This window comes from Lactuca serriola, chromosome 1, assembly GCF_051521515.1.
Source record: "Lactuca serriola cultivar US96UC23 chromosome 1, Lser_US96UC23_V15, whole genome shotgun sequence".
In the NCBI taxonomy this organism is placed as follows: Eukaryota; Viridiplantae; Streptophyta; class Magnoliopsida; order Asterales; family Asteraceae; genus Lactuca; species Lactuca serriola.
Genome location: NC_136408.1, coordinates 231651041 through 231667248, shown reverse-complemented (window position 1 = coordinate 231667248; position 16208 = coordinate 231651041). Strand labels below are relative to the sequence as shown.

Genomic DNA, 16208 nt, shown 5'->3' with positions numbered 1-16208 from the left:
TAGTGATTATATATATATATATATATATATATATATATATATATATATATATATATATATATATATATTACAAACATTTTGTTTGAATTTTTTGACTTTTTATAAAAAAATTAAAAATAAAAATAAGATGTAAAAATTGATATGTTCCAAAAATATTAAAATACTATGATTTAAAAAATAATACGACCCAAAATGATATGATTTAAATCTTTATGATCTAAAAATAATAGATACATAATAGCGTTATAATTCGAAACTTTTATAATTGTTAAATATCAAAAACTTCAACTAATATTTTATTCAAAAAAAGTGAAAAAAACAAAAACAAAAAGATACAAGAGGCTTTGAAAACATTCTTCCAACATTAAAAAAATAGAAGCGATAAATATAGAAAAATGAAAAAATATAAAAAATGACATATATATATATATATATATATATATATATATATATATATATATATATATATATATATATATATATATATATATATATATATGGTGAGATTTAATAGAGAACTATAATTAGCCAAGGAACCAAGAAACCAATTGTTTTATCAACTTTTAGAACTTATTTTTTATCAAAAAAAAAACTAAAAATACAGGAATTCATAACTTTTTATCATTTTTCCACTGATATAAATTCGATATTTTTTTTACATCAAATTCAAAATGTGAATCTTTGAAAATTTATAACGTGAATCCGGATTCACACGGTGAATCTGAAAAATATTTTTCACATTCACAATGTTAATATATGAATTTAGATATTTTTAGATTTTTCCTCGATAAAGAATAAACTCTAGAAATTGAAAAAAAATGGTTCCTTGAAGAACCAATAATTATGGTTTTCTTGAACTTTATATATATATATATATATATATATATATATATATATATATATATATATATATATATATATATATATATATATATATATATATATATATATATATATGAAAAATGTATAAAAACTAAAAAACCAAAGTATATATTACTCTGCAATAGTTGTTTTAATAATAATAAATAAAAATTTAATAATAAAAAATGATTTAGGTTTTACATTACAAAACATATTGTGTTTATCAACCAATATTAATTTAAATAACTAGTTAAGGAAATCAAAATTGAAAAATAAAATACGGATAATACAACATTTAAAAAGCAAATTGGATTGTTCTAATGTTAAAGTTACAGTGCCTAAACACTAATTCTAAGAACCACATTTATTTTGTTTTTAAAAAATCACTTATGTCTGCAGAAGAATTACAACACAACGACCGTAATAGTGTGACAATCACCAAAGTCACCAAAGTTTAACACATTTTGCATATGAATTTTTAGAAAATAAAATAATTTTTGATCCCCGAATCTGATTTTGGTCAAGCCATAATGGTTTTAATGAAAATAAAAATATTTAATAAGCAATGAGGAGACAGTTACCATGAAGACCAAATTATTTTTATTTATATAATAACAGATTTATAGAGAAATGAATTCTAAGGAATTTAAATTTAAGGTTTGATAAGCACAGTTTTGGAATCGAAGATTTATAGAGAAATGAATTCTAAGGAATTTAAATTTAAGGTTTGATAAGCACAGTTTTGGAATCGTATGCTAGTCACTTTTGGGAAATCAAAAAAGTAACCAATCACTGTGAGTGGGAATTTAATCTTTACTTCAACACTTGAATTTTCATATAAAAAATGTTTGAAAAAAAATTAGAGTAAATTACACGAATGGTCCCTATGGTTTGGGGTAATTTACACGTATGGTCATTAACTTATTTTTTTAACTCAAAATGTCCCTACTTTTTGTTATTGCTACACGCTTGGTCCCTATTGTTTGTTTTTGTTACGCGTTTGGTCCCTATCTGACGTAAAAAGACAATTATTTAAATAAGGAAAAATGGTAGGGTAGGTAAGGTAAGCAGAGGGGGTGAGGTAAGGGGTGTGTTTATTTAAATAAATTAAAAAATCAACGGAAAAATAGACTTTTTATGTAAGATAGGGACCAAACGTGTAACAAAAAGAAATAGTAGGGACCTTCCTAGTTAGAAAAATAAGTTAGGGACCAAACATATAAGTTACCCTAAACCATAGGGACCATTCGTGTAATTTATCCAAAAAATTACACCATCCATTTGAACACAATTCTCTTTGGAGAATATCCTCCTATATTTTTTTTTATCTTTTTATCTTATTAAAATAATGAAAAGTGTCCAAAAACATAATTAATTTTATTAAAATATGATACTTGTAATAATTTTATACTAGTTGCACAGCACAAATTAAAAATATATTGTTAAAATATTGAAAAATACTTCCTCCATCCCAAAATTATTGTCCACAGACCAAAAATGAAAAATGGACTATAATTTTGGAAGTGGACTATTATTTTGGGACAAACCAAAGGATTTCCCTCTCTACTCACAAACTGAAAAGGTCTTAGGTAACACCGGCAAATCACCTCATGAATTCAAGTCATGCATAACCAAAGATAAGATAGACATTCTAATAAATGTCTCTACCCTAAGTCCATTATCAGAAAAGAAAAGACAATAAGTGTGAATCAAGAATTCTAAGACTATCCAGTCCTAGTCATGTACATGTTGGGTTTTGAGCATTCTAACACTCCTAAGTGTACATGCAACCCTAAATACCTTGGATCTATGTTTTCTCTATTATACATGAAAATATGAACATCCAAGGTATTATCCTAATCTATCATACAAAACAATGAATATAACAAGATAGAATACATACCTCTTTTTTGTAGAATGTCCTTATGAAGCTTGAGTGCCTAGTGCCCCAAGTGTGACACCTCAAATGGTTCACACAACACCAAATACACTTGGAATAACTTGAGAGAATTCTACACTTCATGAAAATTGGCTAGCCCTTCTATTACACACACTAGTGCCGATTTTTGCCAAATAATATGATCTTATATAGTTGTTACAATTAGGGTAAACCCTAATTGTCATGGCTTTCCATTTCCTTGGATCCATGGATTCAAATACACCATGGAGCATCCATGGAGCATCCTATGGGTTTTAGCCCAACTTGATAATCCATGGAGCATTAGCCCACTATACAAGTATGGATTATTTACATAATCAACCCATATATTTAATTAGTCTTCTTTTGATCACTTAATTAATTCTAGATTAATTCTTGATCAATACTAATTAAATAATCTTATTAATATATTAGAACTTATAATATATTAACAAACCTTAAGTGTTATTTCTCTCATTATAGTCTATCCAAATGCATGATGTCATGCAGCCCAAATGGACCATGCTGGGTCGGGTCAAGTCTTACCAATTATAGTTATGGACTTAGACATTAATCCAACAGTCTCCCACTTGGATAAGTCTAAAACTATTATTGCATATGACTTCAAGAACCAGCTGGCAATCGTAGCTCTCAAAAGCTTCCGTCGAACTTTGACCTTGCCGATGATCTCTGACCTTTGTCAATGACTTGTCCATTAGATAAGTGATCATATATTCCTCCATTCTAGATATCATATGGACTGAGACATGGATTGTAAATCATTCTCTCTGTCCATCTGTTGTTTCCCAATTTCCGATTTATGAAGACTGACTGATTGAACAAATCAAATCAGTCCTGGCTTGGCCAAGCACTCACATGTGTCATCGTTAAATCATCGAGGGGCCCACAGATATCGCTTTTATCCCGAAGGTAAAAGGAATGGATAAAATTCGACTCATATAACTTGTTCTGCTACTTGTTGAATCATACACAAAGACACGTTTTATAACATTGAGTTACCAATGCGTTTTCGTGCAATCAATGTATAACCAACTCATAGTAACAACTCATATCTCTAGGTTTGAAGAATATAAGATATTATCGTCTCATGATCACTCGTGATAAAATCCATGAAGTGATTCAAATGAGCGCGGGTTGAATCCAATACTCAGAACTTATGAGCACTCATGAGCGTTGTAGCACAACTTTGTCCATCAACTTGGACCTCTACAAGCCAACCCATGACAATCTTGATTCATATCTACTTCCAACATATGACCGACTGTGGATGGTTTAAATAACTTAGTCATTCCGGAAGAATAACCTAGTTATTATGGAAGTCAAAACATGCAAAGTGAAACACAAGAATAAATGAATCAAATATGGTATCAAACCCTATGAACATAAATAGACCACTTCTATTTATCACCATACTGATTACTCATTATTCATTGTTTCGGTTTTATCAACTTTATACTTGAATTAAAACACTAGGTATCCCATGCTCCAAGCATGTACACTATGTTTTCCTAAACAATAGCTTTGCCATACACCAAGTATGCACTCTATGTTTATCTATGATCCTTACTTTGTGAAATAAACCAATTGACCAAACTTTCAATGATTCTAATTTCACACTCCCAAATCGAAATCTGTTAGATTTTAAACTTAAATGCACCACCCTCTTGCAATGAGTGTGTACAAATTCACAAAGACTTGTCAACAACCATTACAGGGTATTCCAATGAAGACCTACTCCATGGACACAAAGCCTTATGTTCAAAGTATGCATTGCTTTGAACATGCTTCTTGCACTAAGTTCTTTCTGATCTTACACAGATTGCTTCTATCTATAGAGACACCTCTATATTCCTATTTTGACTACTACTTCTGAACAAGAGTTGCCTCTTTTCAGACTATGTCAATATGGCCCTTCCAAAATTCACACTATACTTCCAACTGTCCTTGAGCAACCAATCTTTGGTAAACCTTAGATTGTCCTCGACAATTGCTTAATCACTTTTTCCATATCCAATTCTAGACATTTTCCTCCTTAATGCCCCAAGGCATTTGGAAAATTCATAAAGAATAAATATTATAGCACATGTAATCGATCTTGTACCCAAAGTAAATGGGACACGATTCATGATGTTTCACATAAAGACATGGTTCTAGACCATTCTTTTGCCATAATAATATTTTGTTTGCCATATTCTCAAAATTTTACTATGAAAAGGGATGCCGTAATCATAATCGAATTTTGAGAACGCAATATATAGAATTTTCTTAAGTTGAACCAACCCAACATGAAATTCATATATATATTCTTGACTAAAAGTGATTAAAATATCAATCTAATCTCTTTAGAATGATTATAACCTCAATCTAAGCTTTTCATAACTGAAATGAAGTATAATTTCCTCTCCCTTAATTATAGCAAAACAACTTTTTCAACCCCTGCAACCTCACAAATTGAAACTTTTGTTTTCTATAATTAACATTGCTAACTTGCAATACTTATCATAATTATCATGCTCCCACTAACATGATGATTATTAACATAACACTTATGCTCCTACTAGCTTTGACATGTACTAAAAAATCAGCTACTGTCTTTTTTACCAAAGTTCAGATTTCTGATACAAGATTGCTTTGATAAGACTTTATCAAAACATACACCTTATCTTAGATAGCTCACAGGTGTGTCTAAACAATTTCAGAACTATGAAAAGGGATTCCGTAATCATAGTCTTAATTGTTTAGACCTTTGCTATTTCTCATAAGTCCATGTTATTGTGCCTACTAACAACTTTGAGAATGCAAAGATTACTATCTACTTAAAAATCTACTTAGTGAAAGTGTTTCCTCACCATCATTTTCATGAATTGGAGAGAAACCTTATGACACTTAGATTTTTATGGTGTATGAGTTCCTACCCATATGAATTTGTCAAAACCTTAGTCACAAGACACGAATAATGACAAATCCAAACACATATGGACTGAACTTATGCAATTTTAAGTTCTTGCCATTTGGCAGCACAAGGGCCTGCCATCGCTTCCAAGTAGCTGTGCAACCAATTGAGGACTCTAAGAGCTCATATGCAAAGCCAACTTTAACTGGAATGGGCACAGAAATGTCAACACGATAGGTTACAAACCTCAAGTCGTGTGCTAGTGAAGAACCTCAGGTTTTATTCTTGATTAGTTCTTGAGACTTTCAAGACCTTTAAGACTCCCACTGTCCTCTTGACATATAAGACTCTCTTGTCAAATATTCAAGGGATAGTGCGGATTCTTTATCAAGACAAACACTTCACACAATTGGTCTAAGTTGGTCTTTGTTTTATCCAAAACATCACAACTTACCAACTTCAAATGTACAAGAGTAGGACACTTTTACTCTTACATTTGACACATGTTTTTTTTAAACCTTTCTTTAAGATATGTCACTCAAGTTACAATCTTAGAGTATAACTCTAAGAATTGTTTTGGAACGAAGTATGACTCATATTCTTGATTTAACCACTTCAACAATTCATAATTGCTCTTCTTAGCTATCAGAATGCACTTAGAGGATGAATTGTGATAAGGTCTCTTAATCATTAAGATGATCATATATCATAAAGTACTCTCCCATCTTTTCAGATTTGAGAAACTTTTATCCTTCTGCCTAATTTGATTTTTCTCATTCGTTCTGCCATACATCGAGACTTTTCCAATGCTTCAGAATTATACTTAGACTTATAAGTATAACCATATTTACTAAACTTTAGTAAATCATGATGAATAGTCTTATCGACTATTTGTGGTGGGCTTGATCAGTGCACATGACTATGTACTCGATCCTTTAGTCCTTTACTTGACTCACACATCCATGTGAACAAGTAATTAGTATTAATTTTCCAATGCTTGAAAGTTCTCATTCATCATACTATACAACTTGCATGATTCCAAGTTTCGGTCCAATTGAAACTTGGGTGATGAGAATCTTTCCTTATTTGGTAAATTTAGACACTACCACAAATGAAAGAATCAAAAACCTTTTTCCATTATTGCCATCAATGGAATCATATAAACAACAATTTCTTTCACAAATGCCATTGTAAGGATATTTAAAATAAGTAAAATTAAAACTTTTTCCTTTATTTTAAAACTTTACGGAAGAACTTATCCTTACAATCCATATGAAGACTTGTTGTTATCTATTCCTAAGAAATATCTCATAACTCCTAAGAAGTAGCTCAAGAATCCAATCTTCAAACTATGCGATAGAAATTCATCTACGCGATCAGATTCAACATATTCTTTCTTTAAGTTTCTTTACTTTTCTTTGATTCTTAAAACACCAAGATGTGACCCAGTCAAATCATGTAATAAGAATCTCCAAATAGGAACTTAATATAGTTAGACAATGGACCTTACCTGAAATAAAGTCAAACTCATTGACTTTACCATCCTTAGGTAAGTTTGGCAGCTTCGTAACTAAAGCCCCTTCCTTTGGCAATTTAACATATGGGCTCTTTGATAATGGTAGATGGTACTATCACAAACTTAGCATTTCTCTTTACCATTTGGTCAACCGAGTTGACTATGGCCGATCCCTTTTCCATTGGGAAGAGAGAGCTTTGCTGGATACTCAATGTCATCATTTTCAATGTCTATTAAGTTTTGGGAAGTCAATCTTCTAATCAAATTTGCTTTACTAGCCTTCCTAATCATTGTTGATTCAGCAGTACCAAGCAAATAGATAAGATTATTAAGGGTCTTGTCATAGTCTGTTTCATAGGAGTCTCAAAGGAACTCACTGTGTGACTTAGAAAGTGATTGAACATCCAACTTTCTCAAGACTTTGACACCCAACTCTCCCGGCTTGTCAATATGTGACTTCATCTCCAAGATGTGATCACACCTAGACCTTGCCTTGCCAATAGGGCTTGAGTAACCTTGAACTTGTGGGTTAGGGAGAATAATTGGAGGAGGTGGAGGAAGTGAAATTCCAAGAGATTTGGGAAGATCATAGATGTCTGAACTAGACATCTTTTGGGAGATATTCAAGTTTAGTTGATTTAAAGTCCTTAATATAACACCCAATATGAAATATTAAGGCTAGGACCCAACAACCTATTTATAACTGGAAGAGGGATGCCGTAATCCAAGTTATAAAATAGTTGAAGGTAGGTAAATGACGATTTACCAATTTTCACCATGAAAAACGAAATATACTTAAGTTTTAATTAGATTTAAAACTCCTAGATCTTTTGAGATTCATTGAACTTTTCAATGGAATGTTTCAATCTCGAGTGTGCCCTTCAGGTTTTGTGACTGGGATGCCGAGGATCACAAAACAAGGTGTGAAGTAACCATGCAAATTACTTGGTACTCTTAAATGTTTATCACCCAACCAATATGCCGGTAAACCACACACGCTCCACCGGCCTATGATTAAACTTTAAGAAACCCTTTTCCTACCTTGTTAAATCAAGCTAGTGTGCCGGTAAACCACACACGCTCCACCAACCGACTTAAACAAAGTACCAAGTGTAATTTCATGGGTTAGCACCTTATTCACATTTTCCTAAGTAACTAAGATTGGGAATTATAAGTGTTTAGTTACTTAGTATTTATCATTAATACTTTTAATGAAGGGAGAACTTATAGTCTTTGTCCTACCCGTTCGGCTAACGACCCTCCACCAGTCAAAGAAGCGGTGGGTGAGAGTGGACACCCATTAAACTGCCATTTTATAGGCAGTAACCTTATACCCCCCTTATAGACCGGCTTCGTGAATGAGGCCTACTAACGGTAAGACTGACTTTTACTCTTATACATATATATATATTATTAACTTATAATATTATAAAGTATAAGGGTTGAATTTTAACTTTTAAAATTCTAAGGGCTAACTTGGAATTAAAGTATTCATAAGTGAAAACCTTTCAAATTCCAAAACTTGAGGGCAAGTTTTGAAACTATTCAAAACTAATTAATTCCATAACTCATGTGTTTAAAGTAGTTTTAATTAAAAGACTCTTCAAGTTCCATAACTTGAGGACAAGTTATGGAAGACTTTAAACTATTAAAGAATTAACTTATCTTTATTTTATAACTTATGGAATGAACTAAGGTTACACATTTTATTACTTAATGAAGTGACTCTTGAACTTCCATAACTTGAGGACAAGTTACGGAGTCATAAAACCATTCAAAGAGACAAGACTCTTCATTTTGTAACATTTGCCAACTTTTATGAGTTTTATGAAACTTAAATGTGACTTTTCATATAACTTGAGGACAAGTTACAAAAACACATTTTAGAATCAACTCTTAGATTAAAATGGATTGAAAACACATAATCAATTAACTTTTCTATTAATCTAAGCAACTCATAAGAACAAGATAATTGGAATAAAAAATTTTCATGTAATTAGCATAACACTTAAACTAATAAAAAACATGAATCTATTGACAATTATCTTTGAAATTGGATTAGTATGAACATTACCACATCAAAAATAAGTTTATAAGTCCAAAAACAGCTTAGGGTAATGTTCCTAGTCCATTTCTAGCCAAAAAAAGTCGAATATATGCTGTTTGGGGCTCCTACTCGTCGAGTGCATGAACCTACTCGGCGAGTAGGATGGACTCGGCGAGTTCATTAGTGGACTCGGTGAGTCCAGTGCCCAGAATGCCCGAAATTCGACTTTTTCAGCATTTTTCAGCAATTTGCGTCAAGTATAATTGAAAACAAGCCTAGGCTCTGATACCACTGTTGGGTTTTGAGCATTCTAACACTCCTAAGTGTACATGAAACCCTAAATACCTTGGATCTATGTTTTCTCTATTATACATGAAAATATGAACATCCAAGGTATTATCCTAATCTATCATACAAAACAATGAATATAACAAGATAGAATACATACCTCTTTTTTGTAGAATGTCCTTATGAAGCTTGAGTGCCTAGTGCCCCAAGTGTGACACCTCAAATGGTTGACACAACACCAAATACACTTGGAATAACTTGAGAGAATTCTACACTTCATGAAAATTGGCTAGCCCTTCTATTACACACACTAGTGCCGATTTTTGCCAAATAATATGATCTTATATAGTTGTTACAATTAGGGTAAACCCTAATTGTCATGGCTTTCCATTTCCTTGGATCCATGGATTCAAATACACCATGGAGCATCCATGGAGCATCCTATGGGTTTTAGCCCAACTTGATAATCCATGGAGCATTAGCCCACTATACAAGTATGGATTATTTACATAATCAACCCATATATTTAATTAGTCTTCTTTTGATCACTTAATTAATTCTAGATTAATTCTTGATCAATACTAATTAAATAATCTTATTAATATATTAGAACTTATAATATATTAACAAACCTTAAGTGTTATTTCTCTCATTATAGTCTATCCAAATGCATGATGCCATGCAACCCAAATGGACCATGTCGGGTCGGGTCAAGTCTTACCAATTATAGTTATGAACTTACACATTAATCCAATAGTACAACCCTAGGAAATTCAATTAGAAAGTTGTCAATATAAGAATGAACGCTAACAATAACCCATCAGAAACATAACAGGCATAAAAGATACCTTTACAAAGTAGACATTCTAGCATGAATTCCAGAGCCCATCCTTAGCCTAACTCTAGCATGCATATCAAACTACAACATGGATTACATATAAAACATTTATGAGTATTTTGGGAATTACTTACTTGAGCTAGGCTGACTGTACGCATCACATCCTTTTCTTTTTATAAAACTTTTCATAAAAATGTTTTCGTAAAAGAAATCTCTCAGTCATTTGTTAAGTTTAGACACTCATAGTGCTAGTCACAATACCTTAAACCAAGACTCTACGATCAACTTGTAACGTCCCATATTTCAAATAGAATTTTTATTTCTAAAAAAAAAAATGGGAATCATGTTATTCAATCATAAAAATAATATCTCAATCGTTTTGATTAAATAAATTAGAGTTAAAAAATTATATGTACAGAAATATCTGAAATCATAAAAGCCGATGCAATGCAATCATGTTGTGCCAGTCCCTTTGGTATGAGAAGTACCTAAAACATTTAAACTTAAAATAGTAAAAGCAAAGCTTAATGAGTTCCCTAAGATACTACATACAACCTAATGTAGCGGGCCTAGCCCAACGATCTATTTTAACCAAGCAAGCCTAGCCCAACAAACATATAAACATACAAGAATTTGTCATAAAGTAAAAAAGCATTCCAATAAACATAATGTCCTACTAAGTAAAGTGAGAAGTCTCATCTGGATCAAGAGATGAAGACAACTATTCGAAACCCCAAAGGATTAGCTAAACAAACTGCCTAAACCAATAGAGACTCAAATCTCATTCTATAACTCAAAACCTCCAAGTTTGACCAAAATTCGTACTGGTAAAAAATTAATGGTCAATAACCTGCATGTCGCGACCAGCTCCATGGTTGCACATCGGTCACTAAAAGAAAAACGGTTGCATTTGGACCTCACCACCCATGCGGCAACCTACTACCTACCGCACCATGGTTTACGTCTTGACAACATAGTCCATACACTCTTAACGCTTACTACCTATAACTTAAAAGCTCATATATGATGCTTCTATGGAACTTAATGGACGAAGCTCTTGAGTTTATCAATTACACCATTAGTCCAACTCAAAAACTCAAATCCTAACACTCAAATTAATCCAAGATGACCATTAAAACAAGCATTACTTGAAATGGTGGAAAGCATACAACTTTTTGGGACCAAAAGGTCCGTAAATTATCCAAAGCTCAAGCACTAGTTCTGGAGTTTCTAAAACTCCAATAACTATCCTCACAAATCAAACTAATGAATCTATAACAAACATAAACAATCATTAAGCCAAAAATGTATGAACTTTATACCTGTAGAAGATCTTCAAGAAGCTTGAAAGCAAAAACTCAGCTAGAGAAATCTTTTCAAGCTCCATTATCATCTTCTTCTTCTCTAAATGGTGCTTCAAGGCTCAAACACTTATACACATACTAAAGCACAAAACAGGCAAGGCTAGTGTTTAGTTCTCTAAAGTAGGAGGTTCCAATAGAGAGAGACCCTAGAAAGGTAGCACCATTATAGAGAGCCTAAGACCCAAAATCTAGGATTTAGAACCCAGCTACCACCGCTCCGCGGTCAACACCTGACCAAGCCGCTACTTAAGTGACGTGGTTGCGTCGCGTTCCCTTTCCATCCGTGTTGTGACTTCAGGTTTTTCCTAAAAACCCTACTCTCAAAATCTTAAAGTCTTTAACTAAATAATTTAGAAAGTCGATGTTACAACATGAAAGTAATGTTAACCATTTCCTCAATCCTTAAATAATTATCTTTAATTAATCTTTAAGTAACTAATCCATTTAGTCTTAATCCCTTTTCCTAAATTTGAATTTTGGGTTTTAGGTTACCTAGTTTTTAGTTGTTTAAATTTTACAAGTAAAATAACAAACAAGGAAATTAGGGAAACCCTAGTAAGTTTCTAAAAAAATCAAGGAGGGAAGGAAAAATTGAAAACCCCTAGAGGACTAGGATTTTCGATTTTGCAGGTTTCTTTTAGGGGTTTTACAAATATGCATCTTATAGACAATGCCTTAGGCTCTGATACTACTAATGGGTATGTAGTATAATTAATCAAAAATGATTTACACAACATAATTTCAGATAAATAGTTATGGGCACACACAACATAGAAATCTATGATTTTTCTCATAATAGCAACATACTTTGAAAACCTAAACTACCATATGTAAAACCGAAAATCACATACTTAGAATCACATACCTATCGAATATAACAACCACTTTCAAGAACCTTTCTTTGGAATGCTAGCTCCAATAATGTGGTAGCCTCTAATGTGTCACACCAAAACCTTATGATAAAAAATAGTAGAGATAGAAGAAAGAGGAGAAAACTGATTTCTTTAAGTGAGGTGGAGGGATAGATTTTGGCTTAGCGTTAACATCTTTTATATAGCTTCCAGATAACCCTAAAACCATATATTTGAATAATAAAAGAATACTATTTTATGGCTATTCAAATATATTTTCCTTATCTAGTTAAGAGCTTCTAGAACCCTTCCAAAAGTCTCTTAAAACTGTCCATAGGCTAGAGGTTCTAGAATTTTCATCTTTATTCAACTATCGATCAATTGCAATTTAACCTTTGCACATTTTGTTAGTTTCAATTAACCCAAAATTAATTCCTATTAATTATGATTAATTCTTAAATAATTACTACTATTTCAAATTAATATAATAATCGCATAATATATTAACACGGCAAAAATTTTCTCCACTAGCAACAAAGTCAGCAAGATAATTATTAGATAACTATAATAATTCATTTTGCAATACTTGATGTAGAATGTTAAATGAAAACAAGATGCCGCAAATAATGTATTTAGAAATTTGTCGCAAAATTTGGAATAACACGTTTTCATTTTTGTCGTATATTTGTTGCAAAATTTTGTATGTTACCATTTCAATTTACTGGAAAATAAATTGCCATTTCAGTATAAAAATTCTAGATTTAATCTAAAAAATTTATTTTCATAGTTGAAATAAAAAAATTCCCAAACTATATACTCCAAAATTAGAATTTAGTGAAATGACACAAGTCTGTCGCTGATTTTTTGACAATTAACGTGTACATTCAGGGCATAATAGATGCATGAATCTGATCTCTTCATAATAGTTTCCATTTTCCAAATATGCAAAGTGTTAGATCATATGGGAGTATTTACATATGTACTATATTCCTGCAAATTTGAATTTATTTATGTCAACGATTAATAAGTAGCGATTTTCAATATTTTACAGATAACTTCAAGAAGAAATTGCATTTACGAAAGCAAAATGCTTAGAATGATGCTGGAGATTCCGATTCCTGAGAAATGGAAACAATTATATTATGTATGGGATATCCGAGTGTTCATCATATTGAGTCTTTTCTTTCAAATGCTTTTGATTCTCGTTGCTCCTTTGAGAAAACGAACAAAAAATAACTGGATAATCCTTTCATTGTGGTGTTCATATTTGCTAGCTGATTGTGCGGCTAACTTTGCTCTTGGGCTCATCTCAAGCAGCCAAGGGAACCCTAATGAGAACCAAGCCAAAAAAGACAGTAGGGTGGGTATACATCACAAAGACCTTCTCGCTTTCTGGGCGCCTTTTCTTTTGGTGCACCTCGGTGGTCCAGACACCATTACAGCTTTTGCATTAGAAGACAATGAGTTGTGGCCACGTCATCTTTTTGGTCTTCTTTTCCAATGTGTAGTTGCATTTTATGTGTTTATTCAGTCGCTACCTGAAAATCGGCTATGGATTCCGACAATGTTCATGTTCTTAACAGGTTTCATAAAATATGCGGAAAAAACACGTTCTCTTTTTCTTGCTAGTGCCAACAGATTCAAAGAGTACATGTTCCCAACTCCTGATCCTGGGCCGATGTATGCGAAACTCTCAGTTGAATATCATTCGAGGAGGGAGGCGAAACTACCGACTAGAATTCAGATGGTTCCAGAGCCGGAAAGAGCAGTCATATCAGTTAAAAACTCTATAAAAGGGAATTTAACAGAGTTGGAGATGGTGCGACATGCTTATGAGTTCTATAAAACATTCAAAGGGCTTGTTGTTGATATGATTTTGATCAATCGGAGGCAACAGAATCGGAGTCGGGATTTCTTCCTAAATCGGACCGCTAAAGACGCTTTCAAAGTGATTGAGATTGAGTTAAATTTAATCTATGATGTTCTCTTTACGAAACTTCCGGTGGTGTTTTGTTTAACCGGAGCCATTAGCCGGTTTTTATCTTTTGCAACAATTTGCGCAGGAATCTTTTTATTTATATTCGAAGACAAAACAAATTTCCGAAGCTTTGATGTGATGATTACCTATGTTTTGCTGTTTGGTGCTTTGATTTTGGATGTGACTGCTCTACTCATGCTCTTGTTTTCAGATTGGACCATCATTTATTTATGGAAATCTCTTCATGTTGAGATCGACAAAAAGTCTATCAAGACAACAATCATCAGTGCATTCCTCCGACTCTTGACTGATCAGGGCCCACTCTCGGACACAAAAGAGCATCCCCAAACTCGCAAATGGGAAATTAAGTTCTTAAGACGAAGGTGGTGGGAATTTATTTCAACTTACAACCTTATCGATTATTGCTTGCACCCACGCCCAACCCTAAATCAACGTTTTCTTGACAAGTTTGGGTTTACTGGATTTTTTGACGGGCTCAAGTATGTGGAATACAAAAATGTCGACCAAAAACTCAAAGACTTCATCTTCGAGGAGTTAAAAATAAAATCAGAACTCGCTGATGACTTGGAAACTACAAAGGAGATAAGTTCAGCACGAGGAAGTTGGGTAATCCAGTTGCAACAAGATTGGTATAGCTTACTTACACATGTTGTAGATGTTGACTACGATCAAAGTATCATTATATGGCACATCGCCACCGAGTTATGCTACAACAAAGAGCTTCAAACGGAAACCAAAGATGACAAAAAGGATCATAATCTTCGTGATATTGCAAAAGTATTATCAGATTACATGTTGTATCTTCTTATCATGCAACCAAACATGATGCCGGTAATAGTAGCAGGTATTGGACAAGTACGGTTCCGAGATACTTGTGCTGAGGTCAAAAGGCTTTTAGACATTGGAGTTGATTGGGATCAGAAAAACGCTTGCATGAAGATTCTTGACGTACCCACGGATGTGCCACCAGTGACTATAAGTGGTGATCGGAGCAAATCCTTGTTATTTGATAGTTGCATTTTGGCCAAAGATTTGATGGGGATAGAGGAGAAGGACCCGAGTGAGAATAATAAATGGTTGATTATAAGCAAGGTATGGGTGGAGTTGTTATGTTACGGTGCAAGCCATGCAAGAGCTAACACACTAGCAGACCAAGTGAGCAAAGGTGGTGAGCTCATTACTATCGTTTGGTTGTTAATAGCTCATTTTGGTTTGGGTGATCAATACCCAATTAATGAAGGAAAAGCAAGAGCAAAACTCATTGTTGGCAAGTAGTTTCATGTCTTATCTGGGAGTTCTAATAGATGGTCTAAAATAACACTAGGAAATACATTTTGTTGTTATATCTCTAACCATTTGAGTTTCAATTTTTAAATACATTTAGGGAGTCTTTACAAGACATAATGCTTCTGTATCGATGAAATAAAGTTTTAATAAATAGACTCTTGTATTTCCCTTTTAGCATTTGTCCTTAATCATCGATGTAAAGTTACTTAAGATTACACAAACGTTGTGGTAACTACATATTTTGGCTGCATCATCTGTAAAAAAATTATGGATTGAATCCATTGTGAAAATTTTCAATAAGTTTTCCCTAAAAGATATATTTATG

At 32.8% G+C, this 16208-nt stretch overlaps 1 protein-coding gene across 1 annotated transcript in view; it reads left to right on the top strand.

Annotated features, from left to right (window-relative positions):
- The window catches only part of LOC145066600 (uncharacterized), a 120121-nt gene extending 104250 nt beyond the window's left edge, over positions 1–15871 (top strand). The window contains exon 2 of the mRNA XM_079013895.1: positions 13649–15871. Within this exon, the coding sequence (XP_078870021.1) occupies positions 13649–15871 (2223 nt within the window). The remainder of the gene's footprint in view (positions 1–13648) is intronic.
- Positions 15872–16208: the final 337 nt, after the last annotated feature.